Source organism: Oncorhynchus gorbuscha, linkage group LG23, assembly GCF_021184085.1.
Source record: "Oncorhynchus gorbuscha isolate QuinsamMale2020 ecotype Even-year linkage group LG23, OgorEven_v1.0, whole genome shotgun sequence".
Taxonomy (NCBI): domain Eukaryota; kingdom Metazoa; phylum Chordata; class Actinopteri; order Salmoniformes; family Salmonidae; genus Oncorhynchus; species Oncorhynchus gorbuscha.
The window spans coordinates 57,602,397-57,622,347 of NC_060195.1; the positions used below are offsets into that span (position 1 = coordinate 57,602,397).

At 44.6% G+C, this 19,951-nt stretch overlaps 3 protein-coding genes across 3 annotated transcripts; 2 read left to right on the forward strand and 1 right to left on the reverse strand.

Moving 5' to 3' along the window:
- Nucleotides 1-350: 350 nt before the first annotated feature.
- On the reverse strand, nt 351-2,180 carry LOC124011468 (complement C1q-like protein 2). Its single transcript, XM_046324888.1, has 2 exons — nt 1,314-2,180; nt 351-839 (listed from the first exon to the last, which is right to left on the reverse strand). Exons 1-2 carry the CDS (start codon nt 1,899-1,901, stop codon nt 660-662), a joined length of 768 nt encoding a protein of 255 aa, XP_046180844.1. The 5' UTR covers nt 1,902-2,180; the 3' UTR covers nt 351-659.
- Nucleotides 2,181-3,226: 1,046 nt separating this feature from the next.
- LOC124010551 (MAGE-like protein 2) lies at nt 3,227-6,665 on the forward strand. The gene is made up of 5 exons (XM_046323123.1): nt 3,227-3,439; nt 4,998-5,070; nt 5,173-5,416; nt 5,683-5,797; nt 5,965-6,665. The coding sequence occupies exons 1-5, from the start codon at nt 3,410-3,412 to the stop codon at nt 6,550-6,552; spliced, it is 1,050 nt and encodes a 349-aa protein (XP_046179079.1). The 5' UTR covers nt 3,227-3,409; the 3' UTR covers nt 6,553-6,665.
- Nucleotides 6,666-10,441: 3,776 nt separating this feature from the next.
- On the forward strand, nt 10,442-13,777 carry LOC124010696 (proline-rich extensin-like protein EPR1). The gene is made up of 8 exons (XM_046323346.1): nt 10,442-11,013; nt 11,278-11,392; nt 11,577-12,203; nt 12,453-12,704; nt 12,802-13,036; nt 13,136-13,255; nt 13,422-13,511; nt 13,674-13,777. Exons 1-7 carry the CDS (start codon nt 10,442-10,444, stop codon nt 13,478-13,480), a joined length of 1,980 nt encoding a protein of 659 aa, XP_046179302.1. The 3' UTR covers nt 13,481-13,511; nt 13,674-13,777.
- Nucleotides 13,778-19,951: the final 6,174 nt, after the last annotated feature.

Below are 19,951 nucleotides of genomic sequence, written 5' to 3' on the forward strand. Positions count from 1 at the left end.
GTGTACGTGAGGAGCACCTTCACTAGTGCTAGTATTGGATGGCAGGTTGTCACTCTAACCTGCAGCGTTGCTCCATAACACTCAGCCATGCTCTGGTCCCCGTGTTGTTCAGTTGGTAGAGCATGGTGCATGTAACGCCAGAGTTTTGGGTTGGTTTTCCGCGGGGAACCAGTACGAAAATGTATGCAGTCCCTACTTACTGTAACTCGCTCTGTCATGTAATATTTGAAAAAACATTCAATGAGACATACTGTAAAATAATATTTATTGGTACATGAGGACAAAATATAATGCATTATTGGCCTAGAGATGTAATATAAAACACAACTCTGGACTCTGAACTCTGGACTCTGAACGAACACATGGGTTATATGATTCTATCACTGTGCATTTGACCTTAGCTACATATAAGCTATTTCTCCACATAAGGGGTTCCTATTGAGTAAAACAAACTACTGCATAAAGTCATGTTTACCACATTCAATCAAACAACCTCAACTGCTATATAGCCTATTTATCCTATATATTATTGGTGGTTAGAAGACCATTACAAGCACCTTGCTCTTCAAAGGAAATGAGAGAGCGAAATTAAAGATGAAGTTCTGTTTGGACCTCATTTGGAGGTAGAGTCATGGTTAGCCTCAAACCTGTCAGGCTATTTAATCTGGATACAAAATGAATCCAGAAAAGGTGCTGTACTTGTTGTTGTTGCCTCCGTGTGCTTTGCCACCGTCCAGTTTGACATAAATCTCATCTCCGGAATCCAGGTGTAGAACCACGCTGTTACCTGCATAATCGTAGTTCTGGTCGGCGTCCTGTGCAATAGCACTTGCCCGAACCTGTGTAGTGGAAGGGACACACAAAATAAGCATAATCCTCATTAGCTTGACATTTTCTGGTTATTTGATTTCGTCTCTTATTGTCAGACAAATTCCTCCACTACCACTTTGTAGAATAGATGATATGTCACTTTGGACATCACAGAAGGGGGAACAAAGGCTTAATCAGATAAATGTTCAAGCCTTTCTTTACTGTGGTAATCTAATGTATAGCCTACCCGATTTAACTGAGTTTACCATTGCTAAGCAAATGCGAAGGGAGGTAAATGTCTTAATATAAAGCCGAAAAGTTCAGTAGCTAAATTATATAAAGTGAGTGCGTAAAATTAGTGCGTAAAGTATTCGTTTGTCTCCATACCCTTTGGGTTTTTGCATGCATTTATAATATTTTATAGACATGAATTGTTTCCAAATAAATTCGTGAATGAGAATACAATATTTTCGTATATGCTAATTGAATGAAATAATGTTTACCTGTCCGTTTTTGCACAAGTCTGCCCACATGCTTGTCCCGTCGCCTCCTCGCATTAACACATGGTATGTGAAAAAATACATTCCGGACACTTGGCAAGTGAACTTGCCATTGGTTGGGTCGTATTGATTTCCCAAGTTTGTGACAACATCGTCGAATTTAAGCACCTCATATCCTTCGTGTGGGTTCTTCAACCCGACATAGAACGCAACCTTTGTTTCACCGAGTGCCATGTTAACCTCGTCCGTGTCCGTTTCGGCCTTTGCAGTCCCTGACGTTACCGCGGGGTAACCAGCTTTCCCGGAATCACCCCTGTCTCCCGGTGGTCCTCTTGGGCCAGGGGGTCCTGGTTCTCCCGGTGGACCCCTTGGTCCCGCTTTCCCAGGTCGCCCTAATTCACCTTTGGAGCCATGCGCCATTGGCGGCGGGATGGCATTCAGGTCCTGCATAAGCTCCATGGCCGTGGCGCTGGCGGGTTTCGAACTGTATGGATCACAGATCATTCGACAGGTGCCCATCATCTCATAGTGAGCCGAAGTCTTCGTACTTTGCACAAGCAGCGGTATTACTATGATAAGGGCCAACACCATGACGATGCCAACCACAGCGGCCACAAGTCGCTTCCTCTGGACTATCCGAGAAGCAAGCGATAGAAAGTCAGCTGAGCTTGGAGGAGTAATAGTGGAAGGTTTGCGTGGGTAATTAGAAGTGAAAAAAACGGACACCAAATATATGTTCTTCCTCAAGGCAACTATTCTATTTTGTTTTGTCCATAAGCCTAAGGCATTCGTGCCAGAGCAGACAGACGAAGGGTGCGAATATTGGCATGGATGGGCGCTCGCTGGTTCTCAGCACGGATTTGGAGCGCTCCTATTCTATTCCAGTCCTACGGGGGTCGCTGACGTAACACATGCGGAGTAAAGCCTTTTGCAATTTGGATTAAGATCGAAACAATAATCGGGCAATCTTTATGTATGAATTACAAATCCTAATATTACAGCAAGGAAGATATGGAATTAGAAAGCATTAAACACTTTGATCCCGCCATTTATATTTTGTTACATGTAAATCATGTGGGTGTACAGAACATGTCCCCATATAATTAAATAGAACAGAATAGCCATTATTATTTTTTTGCGAAACTAAAAGCTCTATGTATGGGGCAGGAGCTGTCCTTTCAGCACAACTCCCAATCATTAGAACGCTGAAAATCAACACGAATCAAAACATTTAGCCTATGGTATCAATGCGCTTGAAAAGGAATTTAACAATTGAGTAATTTTACTGTAGGCCTATCTAATATTTGTTTTATGAAATATTAGTTCGTCACCTCCTCTTTGTAACAAATGGCATACCCCACACCATCCATGTCAACCTACATTTACATTCACACATTCTTGTATTCTGTCTTCAATCTCTAAGAATTTGACGGTTTCATGTCTGAACCTAATCTGTTAATCCTTCTGTTTCAGAGCTGGGGTTTAACATCTCACACCCTGTTTTAGCAGCTAAGCAATCAGCTAACAGCTAAACTAAAATTTATTCCAGGTCATTCCTTGTTATTGAGTATGTCATTATCGGCTACCAATAGACACTGGTAATGCAAACCGACTAAATATCTCCTATGTATGTTCCCCATGGGTGTTCCCATATACTTAAATAGAACAGAATAGTAATTTAATGTGTTGCTGTGAGTGTTCCATTGAACCCTTTTTCTTTACTAGATTTTCAACTTTAAACAAACACAAGGAAGTGGCCAAATATTTGACTCAAATTACCAACCCGTCCCATGTCAATAGTGGTCGCGTGCAGTGTGATTACTTGCATTATGACTCAAAGTTGTGTTACCACATTTACATAATGAGTTACAGAATCTCCGTGAGTTCCAATCTGACGATGAGTATTGTGACGTTATCTAGCCTATAAATAACCCCGAGCAATCAATGCTAGTTTAAATCGACTTGTTTCTGGAGAGCGACTACTTGGATCACTCTCTGAAAACATTAAGGTCTGTTGTTCCGAATGTTGGAGACTTTACCGGAAATTGTACCGGATATGTTGGATGGTGCAGTGCGTCTGTGTTGAAGATTGACTAAACATGGATCCAGCAACTATGGATCCATATAATGTGAGTAATCAAACACTTCACTCTGGAGCAGGGCGGAAGTGTGCGTTCCTCCACACTATCACCATAGACCAGAGTTAGCAAGTACCCAGTGATTTTGCTGTTGAGTTCACCTTAGTTGACAACTTAACCAAAATTAAATCAAAACTAGATGTTGAAATGATATCTGTGCCCAGTGGGTTACTTAAGCAATAAACCCTGAGGGGGTGTGTTATATTGCCAATATACCACGGCTAAAGGCTGCTCTTAACATGATGCAACATGGAGTGCCTGGATATAGCCCTTCGCCGTGGTATATTGGCCATATACCACAAACCCCTGAGGTGCCTTATTGATATTATAAACTGGTTACCAATGTAATTAGAGCAGTAAAAATACATGTTTTGTCAAATATGCGGTATTTGGTCTGATATACCACGGCTGTCAGCCAATCAGCATTCAGGGCTCTAAAGTTCTGGCAACATTCAAAACGTTTCCCGTAGATCCATGGAATATCAGTAGAATGATGTTGTGGTCAGAACATTCCAGGGACATAGGCCTGGAAATGTTCCAGTTTGATCCCTGTTTGGTTGTAACCGAACATTGACATCAGGAGTTTTTCAAGATATTCCCAACATTAGCTGGTTGGTTCCTTAAAGTTATAACCCTTAGTTATTTATTAATTAATGATATATACCCATTTGATTCTTATAGAATATAACTTGTACATGCCTCATGATCTTAATTCAATTGTCATACGTACCCCATCAGAACACAACATATACGCTTGTTTTACTCCAATGTGTGTAAACGATGTAAATGTCATGAAAACAACACTGTATAACCTTAAAACATGGTTAAAACTCATTTGGATATCATGGATGGCCAGCTCCGTCTGAATTTGAGTGGTTACATTTCTCCAGGCCCATTCCTCTGTTTTTTTCCTCTCCCCAAAACAGAGGCGGCATCTCCAGTTTGTTATTGTTTAAATTAAGGACTCTTTATGTAATAAATGTATCACTAGCCACTTTAAACTATGCCACGTTGTTTACATACCCTACATTACTCATGTCATATGTATATACTGTACTCTATATCATCTACTGCATCTTGATGTAATACATGTATCACTAGCCACTTTAAACTATGCCACTTTGTTTAAATACCCTACATTACTCATCTCATATGTATATACTGTACTCGATACCATCTACTGCATCTTGCCTATGCCGTTCTGTACCACCACTCATTCATATATCCTTATGTACATATTCTTTATCCCTTTACACTTGTGTGTATAAGGTAGTAGTTTTGGAATGGTTAGGTAAGATTACTCGTTGGTTATTACTGCATTGTCGGAACTAGAAAGAAGCACAAGCATTTCGCTACACTCGCATTAACATCTGCTAACCATGTTTATGTGACAAATACAATTTGATTTGATTTCCCCCAATACATTCGGATAACATTAAAAAGGATTCAATTTAAACTGTACCTTCCAGCTATTTTGCTTCAGTAACAGGTTTTACTCTCTTTAAAGTTGTTCTCATTTGACTGTCTCCGTGTTGATTATATTGTTAAGGCTGATGTGGACGGGTTTTACAAGGGCGACGATTATGGATATTTCCACTGGAATGAAAAACATGGCCAATGGGGTAAGTATTTCACACCTCAGTTGGGTCTTGGTTGTATCATTTTATGAACAGTCCTTTATGGATATGAGAGGATAAAGCTTCTGCTCTCATTCTTTTTTACAGAGAGGTGGACCCTAAACAACAACGAGTACAAGTATGAGTATGTGCACAAGTATGAGAACGGGAAGGACTATTACAACCACCAGCATCAACGTGGTCAAGGGGCCAACTGGGAAATGGAGGCTGGTTCTTCTCAGATTGTCGATGCTCCTGCCCATCTCCCCCTCCCTACATCCTCTGATCTCCCTCAGCAGAGCCCACAGGAGCAGCCTGGAGTCCGCACAGCATCCCCTGGGCTTCTTGCAAAGTAAGTACTTTGTTCGTTAACACAGCAACGACATCTGCACAGCTACGCTGTCCACCAGATACATTCATGTTGGGATTTGGAGTGCTATGATTACACTGCCTTTACAGTCAAGTTGATTGAGATATTGGATCAATGAAATGGAGTTTCCAATTACCCAGAGTACCTAGATTGAGTTCAGATCTGAAATTGAAAGACAGTTTCATATCCACAGTGTGAAGCCTCCTTCCACCCATTCTAAACAACCTGGTGTGTTTCCTCTCCTGTAGTGTTGGGACTCTTAAGGAGATGATTGAGATTGCATGGCAGAAATGTCAGGAGTACCAATCTAAGTTCGTCATGTGGTGTTGTGTTACCCTGTTGTGCACACAGAGTAGGGCACAGGTACGTTTCTTCATTGGATGAGACCGCATGAGTTAGGATGGATGATGAGGGAGGGATGATTGTATTTTCATAAGTAAGCAAACAGGTGTGTTTTAGGCCATGTGTCAATTACATGGTAATTTATGTGTTTCTGAACTAACTTTATGTTTCTAAACCACTATATATAGCCCATCGTTCCTTCTGTGAAGCCCATCGTGGTCGAGCGTCCCATCTCTCCATCAGTGAAACCCATCATGGTTGAGCTGCCAATCTCCCCACCAGTGAAGATCACCGTATTGGAGCTGCCGATCTCTCCACCAGTGGAGCCCATCGTGGTTGAGCTGCCCGTCTCTCTACCAGTGAAGCCCATTGTGGTTGAGCTGCCCATCTCTCCACCAATGAAGCCCATCGTGGTCGAGTGTCTCATCTCTCTGCCAGTGAAACCCATCATGGTTGAGCTGCCAATCTCTCCACCAGTGAAGCTCACCGTATTGGAGCTGCCGATCTCTCCACCAGTGGAGCCCATCATGGTTGAGCTGCCGATCTCTCCACCAGTGGAGCCCATCATGGTTGAGCTGCCCATCTCTCCACCAATGAAGCCCATTGTGGTCGAGTGTCCCATCGCTCCACCAGTGGAGCCCATCGTGGTTGAGCTGCCCATCTCTCCACCAGTGAAGCCCATTGTGGTTGAGCTGCTTATTGCTCCAGTGGAAGCTGAGTCTCTTCAGAGATTTGAGGTAGGCTACTCACTCCAAACTATCCCTTTCAATTTGTAAATCATGGTCCTATTTTAACTGCAATCAGCAATTCTCACGTTTATATGGAGAGGGAAAGTTGTATACCTAGTCAGTTGTACATGTGAATGCATTCAACTGAAATGTGTCTTCCACATTTAACCCAACCCCTCTGAATATGGTCTTTTTGTTTTTACTTTAGCTTATTTAGTAAATATTTTCTCAACTTCTTTGTGAGTAAGCAATTACGGTAAGTTCTACACTTGTTGTGTTCGGTGCATGTGACAAACGCAAAATTACATTTACATTTAAGTCATTTAGCAGACGCTCTTATCCAGAGCAACTTACAAATTGGTGCATTCACCTTATGACATCCATTTGATTTCTTGATATCCTTTCCCACTTTGCTCCACCACCGTGGAAAAATAAGCAACTGAAGGGTCTGACACAGCGACATAGAAAAAGAGAGGAAGACATGGAAACTTCAGTTCCACAGGCCAGAACTACTCAGCCTCCTCCCGCCCTATCGGACTATTTTCCTCCACCAAAGAGATGCCAAAGGGCTGAGGATTTCTTCCCTCCACCTCCAGTGGAGCTCATTGTATCTGAGCTGCCAGACTCTCCACCAGTGAAGCCCATCATGGTGGAGCTGCCCATCTCTCCACCATTGGAGCCCATCATGGTTGAGCTGCCCATCTCTCCACCAGTGAAGCCCATCATGGTCGAGCTTCCCATTTCTCCACCAGTGAAGCCCGTCGTGGTTGAGCTGCCCATTTCTCCACCAGTGAAGCCCGTCGTGGTTGAATGGCAAATTTCTCCACCAGTGAAGCCCATCATGGTTGAGCTGCCAGACTCTCCACCAGTGAAGCCCATCATGGTGGAGCTGCCCATCTCTCCACCATTGGAGCCCATCATGGTTGAGCTGCCCATCTTTCCACCAGTGGAGCCCATTGTGGTTGAGCTGCCCATCTCTGCACCAGTGGAGCCCATTGTGGTTGAGCTGCCCATCTCTCCACCAGTGGAGCCCATTGTGGTTGAGCTGCCCATCTCTCCACCAGTGGAGCCCATTGTGGTTGAGCTGCCCGTCTCTCCACCAGTGGAGCCCATTGTGGTTGAGCTGCCCATCTCTCCACCAGTGGACCCCATTGTGGTTGAGCTGCCCATCTCTCCACCAGTGGAGCCCATTGTGGTTGAGCTGCCCATCTCTCCACCAGTGGAGCCCATCGTGGTTGAGCTGCCCATCTCTCCACCAGTGAAGCCCATCATGGTTGAGCTGCCCTCCTCTCCACCACTGAAGCCCATCATGGTTGAGCTGCCCATCTCTCCATCAGTGAAACCCATCATGGTTGAGCTGCCCATCTCTCCACCACTGAAAACCATTGTAGTTGAGCAGCTTATCGCTCCAGTGGAGGCTGAGTCGCTTCAGAGATTTGAGGTAGGCTACTCACTACAAACTGTCCCTTTCAATTTGTAAATCATGGTCCTATTTTAGTAAATCTTTTCTAAACTTCATTTTGAGTAAGCATTTCACGGTAAGGTCTACACTTGTTGTATTCAGTGCATGTGACAAATGCAATTTGATTGGATTTGTTGATGTCCTTTCCCACTTTGCTCCACCACCGTGGACAAATAAGCCACTGAAGGGCCTGACACAGCGACATAGAAAAAGACAGAAAGACATGGAAATTTCAGTTCCACAGGCCATAACTACTCAGCCTCCTCCCGCCCTATCGGATTATTTCCCTCCACCTCCACCAAAGAGATGCCAAAGGGCCCAGGATTTCTTCCCTCCTCTTCCAGTGGAGCCTACTGTATCTGAGCTGTCCGACTCTCCACCAGTGAAGCCCATCATGGTTGAGCTGCCCAACTCTCCACCAGTGAAGCCCATCATGGTTGAGCTGCCCATCTCTCCAGCAGTGAAGCCCATCATGGTTGATCTGCCCATCACTCCACCAGTGGAGCCCATCGTGGTCGAGTGTCCCATCTCTCCGCCAGTGAAACCCATCATGGTTGAGCTGCCAATCTCTCCACCAGTGAAGCCCATTGTGGTTGAGCTGCCAATCTCTCCACCAGTGAAGCTCACCGTATTGGAGCTGCCGATCTCTCCACCAGTGGAGCCCATTGTGGTTGAGCGTCCCATCTCTCCACCAGTGAAGCCCATTGTGGTTGAGCTGCCCATCTCTCCACCAATGAAGCCCATTGTGGTCGAGTGTCCCATCTCTCCACCAGTGGAGCCCATTGTGGTTGAGCTGCCCATCTCTCCACCAGTGAAGCCCATTGTGGTTGAGCTGCTTATTGCTCCAGTGGAAGCTGAGTCGCTTCAGAGATTTGAGGTAGGCTACTCACTCCAAACTATCCCTTTCAATTTCTAAATCATGGTCCTATTTTAACTGCAATCAGCAATTCTCACGTTTATATGGAGAGGGAAAGTTGTATACCTAGTCAGTTGTACATGTGAATGCATTCAACTGAAATGTGTCTTCCACATTTAACCCAACCCCTCTGAATATGGTCTTTTTGTTTTTACTTTAGCTTATTTAGTAAATATTTTCTCAACTTCTTTGTGAGTAAGCAATTACGGTAAGTTCTACACTTGTTGTGTTCGGTGCATGTGACAAACGCAAAATTACATTTACATTTAAGTCATTTAGCAGACGCTCTTATCCAGAGCAACTTACAAATTGGTGCATTCACCTTATGACATCCATTTGATTTCTTGATATCCTTTCCCACTTTGCTCCACCACCGTGGAAAAATAAGCAACTGAAGGGTCTGACACAGCGACATAGAAAAAGAGAGGAAGACATGGAAACTTCAGTTCCACAGGCCAGAACTACTCAGCCTCCTCCCGCCCTATCGGACTATTTCCCTCCACCAAAGAGATGCCAAAGGGCTGAGGATTACTTCCCTCCACCTCCAGTGGAGCCCATTGTATCTGAGCTGCCAGACTCTCCACCAGTGAAGCCCATCATGGTGGAGCTGCCCATCTCTCCACTATTGGAGCCCATCATGGTTGAGCTGCCCATCTCTCCACCAGTGAAGCCCATCATGGTCGAGCTTCCCATTTCTCCACCAGTGAAGTCCGTCGTGGTTGAGCTGCCCATTTCTCCACCAGTGAAGCCCGTCGTGGTTGAGCCGCCGATCTCTCCACCATTGGAGCCCATCATGGTTGAGCTGCCCATCTTTCCACCAGTGGAGCCCATTGTGGTTGAGCTGCCCATCTCTCCACCAGTGGAGCCCATTGTGGTTGAGCTGCCCATCTCTCCAACAGTGGAGCCCATTGTATCTGAGCTGCCAGACTCTCCACCAGTGAAGCCCATCATGGTGGAGCTGCCCATCTCTCCACCATTGGAGCCCATCATGGTTGAGCTGCCCATCTTTCCACCAGTGGAGCCCATTGTGGTTGAGCTGCCCATCTCTCCACCAGTGAAGCCCATCATGGTCAAGCTGCCCATCTCTCCACCAGTGAAGCCCGTCGTGGTTGAATGGCAAATTTCTCCACCAGTGAAGCCCATCGTGGTTGAGCCGCCGATCTCTCCACCATTGGAGCCCATCATTTTTGAGCTGCCCATCTTTCCACCAGTAGAGCCCATTGTGGTTGAGCTGCCCATCTCTCCACCACTGAAAACCATTGTAGTTGAGCAGCTTATCGCTCCAGTGGAGGCTGAGTCGCTTCAGAGATTTGAGGTAGGCTACTCACTACAAACTGTCCCTTTCAATTTGTAAATCATGGTCCTATTTTAGTAAATCTTTTCTAAACTTCATTTTGAGTAAGCATTTCACGGTAAGGTCTACACTTGTTGTATTCAGTGCATGTGACAAATGCAATTTGATTGGATTTGTTGATGTCCTTTCCCACTTTGCTCCACCACCATGGACAAATCAGCCACTGAAGGGCCTGACACAGCGACATAGAAAAAGACAGAAAGACATGGAAATTTCAGTTCCACAGGCCATAACTACTCAGCCTCCTCCCGCCCTATCGGATTATTTCCCTCCACCTCCACCAAAGAGATGCCAAAGGGCCCAGGATTTCTTCCCTCCTCTTCCAATGGAGCCTACTGTATCTGAGCTGTCCGACTCTCCACCAGTGAAGCCCATCATGGTTGAGCTGCCCAACTCTCCACCAGTGAAGCCCATCATGGTTGAGCTGCCCATCTCTCCAGCAGTGAAGCCCATCATGGTTGAGCTTCCTGTCTTTCCACCAGTGAAGCCCATCGTTGTTTATCGGCCCATCTGTCCACCAGTGAAGCACATCACATTTGAGCTTCCCATCGTTCCACCAGTGAAGTCCATCGTGGTGGAGCTTCCCATCTCTCCACCTCTGAACCACCAGCATCAACCTGATCAATGGGCCAACTGGGGAATAGAGGCTGGTTCTTCTCAGATTGTCGATGCTCCTGCCTATCTCCCCCTCCCCCTCCCTACTTCCTCTGATCTCCCTCAGCAGAGCCCACATGAACAGCCTGGAGTCCTCACAGCATCCTCTGGGCTTCTTGCAAAGTAAGTACTTTGTTCATTAACACAGCAATGACATCTGCACAGCTACACTGTCTTCCAGTACATTAATGTTGGGATTTGGAGTGCTATGATTACACTGCCTTTACATTGAGATTTTGGACCAATGTAATGGAGTTTCAGATGACCTCGATTACCCAGAGTATCTAGATTGAGTTCAGGTCTAAAATCTAAACACTGTTTTGTATTCACAGTGTGAAGCCTCCTTCCACCCATTCTAAACAACCTGGTGTGTTTCCTCTCCTGTAGTGTTGGGACTCTTAAGGAGATGATTGAGATTGCATGGCAGAAGTGTCAGGAGTACCAATCTAAGTTTGTCATGTGGTGTTGTGTTACCCTGTTGTGCACACAGAGTAGGGCACAGGTACGTTTCTTCATTGGATGAGACCACAGGAGTTAAGCTGGATGATGAGGGAGGGGATGATTATTATGGTTTGCATTTTCATAAGTAAGCAAACGGGTATGTTTTAGGCCATGTGTCAATTACATGGTAATTTATTTTTTGTTGTTTCTGGACTAACCTTTTGTTTCTAAACCACTATATATAGCCCATCTTTCCTTCAGTGAAGCCCATAGTGGTCGAGCGTCCCATCTCTCCACCAGTGAAGCACATCACGTTTGAGCTGCCCATCGTTCCACCAGTGAAACCCATCGTGGTGGAGCTTCCCATCTCTCCACCAGTGAAGCCCATCTTGGTTGAGCGTCCCATCTATCCACCAGTGGAGCCCATCGTGGTCGAGCGTCCCATCTCTCCACCAGTGGAGCCCATCGTGGTCGAGCGTCCCATCTCTCCACCAGTGGAGCCCATCGTGGTCGAGCGTCCCATCTCTCCACCAGTGGAGCCCATCGTGGTCGAGCGTCCCATCTCTCCACCAGTGGAGCCCATAGTGGTCGAGCGTCCCATCTCTCCACCAGTGAAGCCCATCTTGGTTGAGCGTCCCATCTATCCACCAGTGGAGCCCATCGTGGTCGAGCGTCCCATCTCTCCACCAGTGGAGCCCATCGTGGTCGAGCGTCCCATCTCTCCACCAGTGGAGCCCATCGTGGTCGAGCGTCCCATCTCTCCACCAGTGGAGCCCTTCGTGGTTGAACGTTCCATCTCTCCACCGGTGAAGCACGTCATGTTTGAGCTGCTTATCGCTCCAGTGGAAGCTGAGTCGCTTCAGAGATTTGAGGTAGGCTACTCACTCCAAACTATCTCTTTTTAATATGTAAATCATGGTCCTAGTTTAACTCCAATAAGAAATTCACACATTTATGTAGGCTTTTTTATTGGACTTATTTAGTCAATCTTTTCTTAACTATTAATTTCTTAACATCAGTTGGTTAAGGGCTTGTGAGTAAGCATTTCACGGTAAGGTCTACACTTGTTGTATTCAGCGTATGTAACGAATACAATTTGATTTGTTTATGTCCTATCCCAGTTTTTCCCACCACCGCGGAAAAATAATCCACTGAAGGGTCTGACACAGCGACATAGAAAAAGACAGAAAGACATGGAAACTTCAGTTCCACCGGCCAGAACAACTCAGCCTCCTCCCGCCCTATCACATTTCTTCCCTCCACCTCCAGTAGAGCCCATCGTGGTTGAACTGCCCATTTCTCCACCAGTGAAGCACACCATGTTGGAGCTGCCCATTTGTCAAGTGGTAGCTGAGACTCTTCATGGATTTGAGGTAGGCTACTCACTCCAAACTGTCCCTTTTCTAATATGTAAATCAAAGTCCTCTTTTAACTGCAATCAGCAATTCTCATGTTTATGTCCTTCACCAGTTTGTCCCACCACCGCAGAAAAATGAACTGCTGAAGGGTCTGACACAGCGATATAAAAAAATACAAAAAGTCACTTCAGTTCCAAAGGTCAGAACTACTCTACTTCCTCCCTGCCAATTGGATTTTTTTCTTCCACCACAGCGATGTCAGTGGGTACAGAATTTCCTCAGTTCACCTCCACCACAGGATTGCCAAACGGCCCAAAATGGAGTTAACCCATATTCAATGAGAGCAGGTGATTGTGCTTTAGCTAGCTCACATTTCACAGAGAGAGAGAGCGAGAGATTTCAGCTAGTCATTTACCTTATATAACACTGATTTCCATTAGTAACAGGTGCTCCAATGGGCAAATACCCAGGTTATCCATGTACAACTACCAAAGCTGGGTCTGGAATATCAGACGCTTCCCTGGTTCACATGCTCAGACCTCTCTCACCGATGCGCGTGCCAGAAGGTAAGTGCCCCTTTGGACAGTAAATATCCTCTCTACTCTCGTAACAAGCCTGATTGGGCTGGTGAACAAAACAATGTCCACCATTGACTAATCTAAATCCTAATTGGTAGCACATGGTTTACATTTGGTGTAACAATTGATTAAGGCTCTCTTGAATTGTGTTCAGATGATGGTGGATGGGACTCTGCTGGGGATCACCCTAGGACTCCCTTCTACATGGGTTGACTCTTCCGCTGGGCCTTTTAAGCCCTTTAAGGTACTACATGACTTAATCCATCTCACCTTTTTGACACAACAATCCAAATTAATCTACTTCAGTAAATGTAATTCCAGTGGTTGATATACTGTAAGTCCACCTTTTCAACAGTAAAGTATGTTTGTGGTAAGGGATGTCAACCTTTTTTCTTTCTCCCATAAGCTATTTTGCCGGGGAAAAAAGGACGCAAAGGAGCATAGCATTTTGTTTTTAAATAAATAAACTCAAGCATACCCTGATTGGTTTTATATTACATAATAAAATCCAATGAGAACAAGTTTGCTTATGCCTGTTATTTATTCATTTTAACTACAGTAGATTCTAACCTAGCAATCCCACACGATCAGTCCGTTGGATACCAAAATGATGTGTGAAACAGTAGCCAGTTTAGATGTTTGTGTGAAACAGTAGCCAGTTTAGATGTTTGTGTTCTCTGTCTGTTTGGTCAGGGTGTGACTCGGGTGGGAAAGTCTATGCTTTCTGGTTTGTTGCTTTTGGCCGGCTATGATTCTCAATCAGGGACAGCTGTCTATCTTTGTCTCTGATTGGGAATTATACTTAGGCAGCCTTTTTTCCTTTTCTTATTTGTGGGTTGTTGTCTTTGTTAGTGGCATGTATAGCCTTACAGAGCTTCTCGTTCGTTCTGTTCATTGTTTTGTTGGCGACATTTAAAATTTAAAAAATTAGAAAAACCACCCTGCACCTTGGTCCGGTCATTTCCTTGATGACGATCGTGACAGTTTGTATTGCTGTGACATTGGTAGGTTTTTCAAAGAGGAATAAACCCACACAAATAAGGTGATGGACATAGTTGATGTCCTGCTTTTGATGTGCTGCTTTTTCCACCATTGCAAGGGAAAAAAATATCTCTATCTCAGACACGAAAAGAGTGATTCAACCCAACACTATCAGAGTCCCATTGTTGATAAACTAACACGTGGAGGACATGAGCTGCTGCTGGCACACTGTCAGATCCAGACAAAGTGCTGTACAGAAACCCAGCCTAAAACCCCAAACAGCAAGCAATGCAGGTATAGAAGCATATTGGCTAGGAAAAACTCCCTAGAAAAGCCAGAACCTGGGAAGAAACCTAGAGAGGAACCAGGCTATGGGGGGTGGCCAGTCCTCTTCTGGCAGTGCCTGTTGGAGATGTTCAAATGTTCATAGGTGACCAGCAGGATCAAAATGGATGTCGAGGGTGCAACAGGTCAGCACCTCAGGAGTAAATGTCAGTTGGCTTTTCAGTAGCCGATCCATCAGAGTATCTCTACATCTCCTGCTGTCTCTAGAGAGTTGAAAACAGCAGGTCTGGGACAGGTTGCACGTCCGGTGAACAGCTCAGGATTCCATATCCACAGGCAGAACAGTTGAAACTGGAGCAGCATCACTGTGGACAGCAAGTAGTCATCATGCCAGGTAGTCCTGAGGCATGGTCCTAGGGCTCAGGTCCTCCGAGAGCGAGAAAAAGAGAGAGAGAAAGTTAGAGAGCATACTTAAATTCACACAGGACACCGGATAAGAAATAAGATAAGAAATACTCCAGATATAACAGACTGGCCCTAGATTCCCCGACACAAACTACTGCAGCATAAATACTGGAGGCTGAGACAGGAGTGGTTGGGAGACACTGTGGCCCCATCCGACGATACCCCCGGACAGGACCAAACAGGCAGAATATTACCCCACCCACTTTGCCAAAGCACAGCCCCCACACCACTAGAGGGATATCTTCAACCACCAACTTACCATCCTGAGACAACGCCGAGTATACCCCACAAAGATCTCCGCCATGGCACAACCCAAGGGGGGGCGCCAACACAGACAGGAAGATCACATCAATGACTCAACCCACTCAAGTGACGCACCCCTCCCAGGGACGGCATGGAAGAGCACCAGTAAGCCAGTGACTCAGCCCCTGTAATAGGGTTAGAGGCAGAGAATCCCGGTGGAGAAATTGGAACCGGCCAGGCAGAGACAGCAAGGGCGGTTCGTTGCTCCAGAGCCTTTCCGTTCACCTTCCCACTCCTGGGCCAGACTACACTCAATCATAGGACCTACTGAAGAGATGAGTCTTCAATAAAGACTTAAAGGTTGAGACCAAGTCTGCGTCTCTCACATGGGTAGGCAGACCATTCCATAAAAATGGAGCTCTATAGGAGAAAGCCCTACCTCCAGCTGTTTGTTTAGACATTCTAGGGACAGTAAGGAGGCCTGCATCTTGTGACCGTAGCGTACGTGTAGGTATGTACGGCAGGACCAAATCGGAAAGATGGGTAGGAGCAAGCCCATGTAATGCTTTGTAGGTTAGCAGTAAAACTTTGAAATCAGCCCTTGCCTTAACAGGAAGCCAGTGTAGGGAGGCTAGCACTGGAGTAATATGATCAAATATTTGGGGTTCTAGTGAAGATTCTAGCAGCCGTGTTTAGCACTAACTGAAGTTTATTTAGTGCTTTATCCAGGTAGCCGGAAACTAGAGCATTGCAGTAGTCTAATCTAGAAGTGACAAAAGCATGGATTAATTTTTCTGCATAATTTTTGGACAGATATTTTCGGATTTTTGCAATGTTATGTAGATGGAAAAAAGCTGTCCTTGAAACAGTCTTGATATGTTCGTCAAAAGAGATATCAGTACACATTGTTTGTTTTCAGGAAGCCAGTGAGTTGCTGCGCAACAGCTTTTCCATTTTTTTTTTTTTAGAGGAATGGGAGATTCGTATAGGCCGATAGTTATTTATATTTTCTGGGTCAAGGTTTGGCTTTTTCAAGAGAGGCTTTATTACTGCCTCTTTTAGTGAGTTTGGTACACATACATTTACATTTACATTTAAGTCATTTAGCAGACGCTCTTATCCAGAGCGACTTACAAATTGGTGCATTCACCTTATGACATCCAGTGGAACAGTCACTTTACAATAGTGCATCTAAATCTTAAGGGGGGGGGGTGAGAGGGATTACTTATCCTATCCTAGGTATTCCTTATTATTTATTATGTTCAACATAGGAGGGCCAAGCACAGGAAATAACTCTTTCAGTAGTTTAGTTGGAATACGGTCCAGTATGCAGCTTGAAGGTTTAGAGGCCATGATTATTTTCATCATTGTGTCAAGAGATATAGTCCTAAAACACTTGAGTGTCTCCCTTGATCCTAGGTCCTGGCAGAGTTGTGCAGACTCAGGACAACTGAGCTTTGGAGGAATACTCAGATTTAAGAGGAGTCCGTCATTTGCTTTGTAATGATCATGATGATTTCCTCAAAGAAGTTCATGAATTTATCACTGCTGAAGTGAAAACCATCCTCTCTTAGGGAATGCTGCTTTTTAGTTAGCTTTGCGACGGTATCAAAAATAAATTTTGGATTGTTCTTATTTTCCTCAATTAAGTTGGAAAAATAGGATGATCGAGCAGCAGTGAGGGCTCTTCGATACTGCACGGTACTGTCTTTCCAACCTATTCGGAAGACTTCCAGTTTGGTGTTGCGCCATTTCCATTCCAATTTTCTGGAAGCTTGCTTCAGAATTCGGGTATTTTCTGTATACCAGGGAGCTAGTTTCTTATGACAAATGTTTTGTTTATAGGGGTGCGACTGCATCTAGGGTATTGCGCAAGGTTAAATTGAGTTCCTCAGTTAGGTGGTTAACTGATTTTTGTACTTTGACGTCCTTGGGTAGGAGGAGGGAGTCTGGAAGTGCATCTAGGAATCTTTGGGATGTCTGAGAATTTATAGCACAACTTTTGATGATCCTTGGTTTGGGTCTGAGCAGATTATTTGTTGCGATTGCAAACGCAATACAATGGTGGTCCGATTAGTCCAGGATTATGAGGAAAAACATTTAGATCCACAACATTTATTCCACAGGCCAAAACTAAGTCCAGAGTATGACGTGGCAGTGAGTAGGTCCGGAGACATGTTGGATAAAACCCACTGAGTCGATGATGGCTCCGAAAGCCTTTTGGAGTGGGTCTGTGGACTTTTCCATGTAAATATTAAAGTCACCAAAAATGTGAATATTATCTTCCATGTCTACAAGGTCCGATAGGAATTCAGGGAACTCTGTGAGGAACGCTGAATATGGCCCAGTAGACCTGTAGTAAACAGTAGCTATAAAAAGCGATTGAGTAGGTTGCATAGATTTCATGACTTAGAAGCTCAAAAGATGAAAACATATTTTTTTGGGGGGGGGGGGTAAATTGAAATTTGCTATCATAAATGTTAGCAACACCTCCGCCTTTGCGGGATGTGTGGGGGAAATGGTCACTAGTGTAACCAGGAGGTGAGGCCTCATTTAACACAGTACATTCGTCAGGCTTAAGCCATGTTTCAGTCAGGCCAATGACATCAAGATTATGATCGGTGATCAGTTCATTGACCGTAACTGCCTTGGAAGTGAGGTATCTAACATTAATTAGCCCTATTTTGAGATGTGAGGCATCACAATCTCTTTCAATAATGGCAGAAATGGAGGAGGTCTTTATTCCAGTGAGATTGCTAAGGCGAACACCACCATGTTTAGTTTTGCCCAACCTAAGTTGAGGCACAGACACGGTCTCAATGGGGATGGCTGAGCTGACTACACTGACTGTGCTAATGGCAGACTCCACTAAGATGGCAGGCTGGCCTGCACCCTATTTCATTGTGGTGCTAGTGGAGTTAGAGCCCTGTCTATGTTCGTAGATAAGATGAGAGCCACCTTCCAGCTTGGATGGAGTCCAACACTCCTCAACAGACCAAGCTTGGTCCCAGAAAGAGGGCCAATTATCTACAAATTCCATCTTTTGGGAGGGGCAGAAAACAGTTTTTCTGATGTGGGTGGATTTGAGCTATAATTTCTTCATCAACAGGTCTGGGTATCTCCAAGACAGATTCAATCTCATGTTATCACTTTAGCTGTGTGAATATCTCGATAATCCAAAATGATATAGTAACAGGTCACTGAAAACATACACAAAGAGATTAGTGGTCATCGAAGTATGTAGGTTTGTATTAGTCATTTCAAGTCAAGATGAAACAGTTCCTCAAAGAGAAGGCCAACAGGACATGGTTTACACACATCTGTGTAACTACATAACTACGTTTCTTAGTTGCCAAAGAAAAGGCAGGCTGGTGTTTTCGAAAAGGAAAAGGAAACTCCGGTACACTGGTTCTTATACGATCCACAATGTTTATAATGGATTTCAAAACTCCCCTCTGTTTTCTACATATAGCATACATTAGATTTGAACCAATCAACGAAATACACCACTCACAAAAGTATACAAGTTACATCTATGAGCTTTTATCTGATTGTGTAGATCTAGAAGAAAAAACTAATGTGAGGATCAATTTTATATTAAGTTGGACCTGTTTCATATAGCACAAGTGAAACCGAATTCTCCTCGGTGCTCCACCCAGTTCAGTATAAACACAATTGTTTCCATCAACAAAGGATAAATACTTACTGCCTCATTACTCACATGGCTGCTGATGTGAACTACCAGGGATTTGAACAATACACCCATGGAAAGAGGGAGGCAAGGGCGCACCACTATCCATGCTATGGAGGTCATTGCAATGAACCGACCGCTGCCCTGTGGTAGATTCATAGGGTACAATTTCCCGAATCACACATCTCGTTACGAGGATGATATTTTTTCAGAGGCCAATGGAGGTAGAGGACTCAATCAAATGTCACATAGCCCAGTATAGTATATCCAACCTTAGTTAGGAACATGCAGACTGACATATGGTACAATGCAATAGATTTTTTAAAAATCATGTGAGCTATGCCCATTGAAATATCATCAGAAAAATCCCAGGTAAACACAAAATTTTACGTTGGTCTGCGCCGCTTTCTATTTATGTGTCCAAATTTTGAAGCACCAGAGTGTTCCATTGTCAATATGCTGACCATGAGTTGCTACTACTGTTGCTACTGCTGGCTACTGCTGGCTACTGCATGTCTGCTCCCAGGCTCCAACTCTAGCCTGACCCAGTTCTCCAGCCCACTCTACGTTATCTGATGCAGTGAGACTGACTCACAGAGTCAAGGTCTGCTGGGCTGCATTAGCGCCAACTGCCCAGCTCATAATGACAACATGTCCTCAGTCTGGGAGAAAGATTTGGGCAGTGGTGCCAGTGAATGACGTGGACAAAGGTTTTTAGACTTGACCTTTGACCCTAAAGGTCACAGAGTGGTAGTCCCTTGTTCTGTTACAAATCAAGTCTTTACATTATACACTTAAGAGAAATAACTTAGCCCCTCACTGTAAGTAAACTGAATGTTTACTGAATGTAAAATGAATGTGGCAATGGTTCTCTGCTGCTGGTAGGCAAATGCATTCTTACAGTTGGTGGCACGAAGGGAAATATTACATGTTAAAATAGACTGAAACACAGGTTCATGTATATGAAATATGTATACCATCTTCATGAAAAAAAGTTGGTCCCGTGTCATTTATTTCCA

Bases quoted from the DNA above. Each gene is read 5' to 3' on its own strand.
- LOC124010696 (XM_046323346.1), top strand. From the start codon at position 10,442: ATGGAAATTTCAGTTCCACAGGCCATAACTACTCAGCCTCCTCCCGCC. The intron at 11,014-11,277 runs GTAAGTACTTTG...CCTCTCCTGTAG, and splicing joins TCCTCTGGGCTTCTTGCAAA to TGTTGGGACTCTTAAGGAGA. The intron at 11,393-11,576 runs GTACGTTTCTTC...CACTATATATAG, and splicing joins GCACACAGAGTAGGGCACAG to CCCATCTTTCCTTCAGTGAA.
- LOC124011468 (XM_046324888.1), bottom strand. From the start codon at position 1,901: ATGGTGTTGGCCCTTATCATAGTAATACCGCTGCTTGTGCAAAGTACG. The intron at 840-1,313 runs GTAAACATTATT...TCCACTACACAG, and splicing joins ACTTGTGCAAAAACGGACAG to GTTCGGGCAAGTGCTATTGC.
- LOC124010551 (XM_046323123.1), top strand. From the start codon at position 3,410: ATGGATCCAGCAACTATGGATCCATATAAT. The intron at 5,071-5,172 runs GTAAGTATTTCA...TCTTTTTTACAG, and splicing joins TGAAAAACATGGCCAATGGG to AGAGGTGGACCCTAAACAAC. The intron at 5,798-5,964 runs GTACGTTTCTTC...CACTATATATAG, and splicing joins GCACACAGAGTAGGGCACAG to CCCATCGTTCCTTCTGTGAA.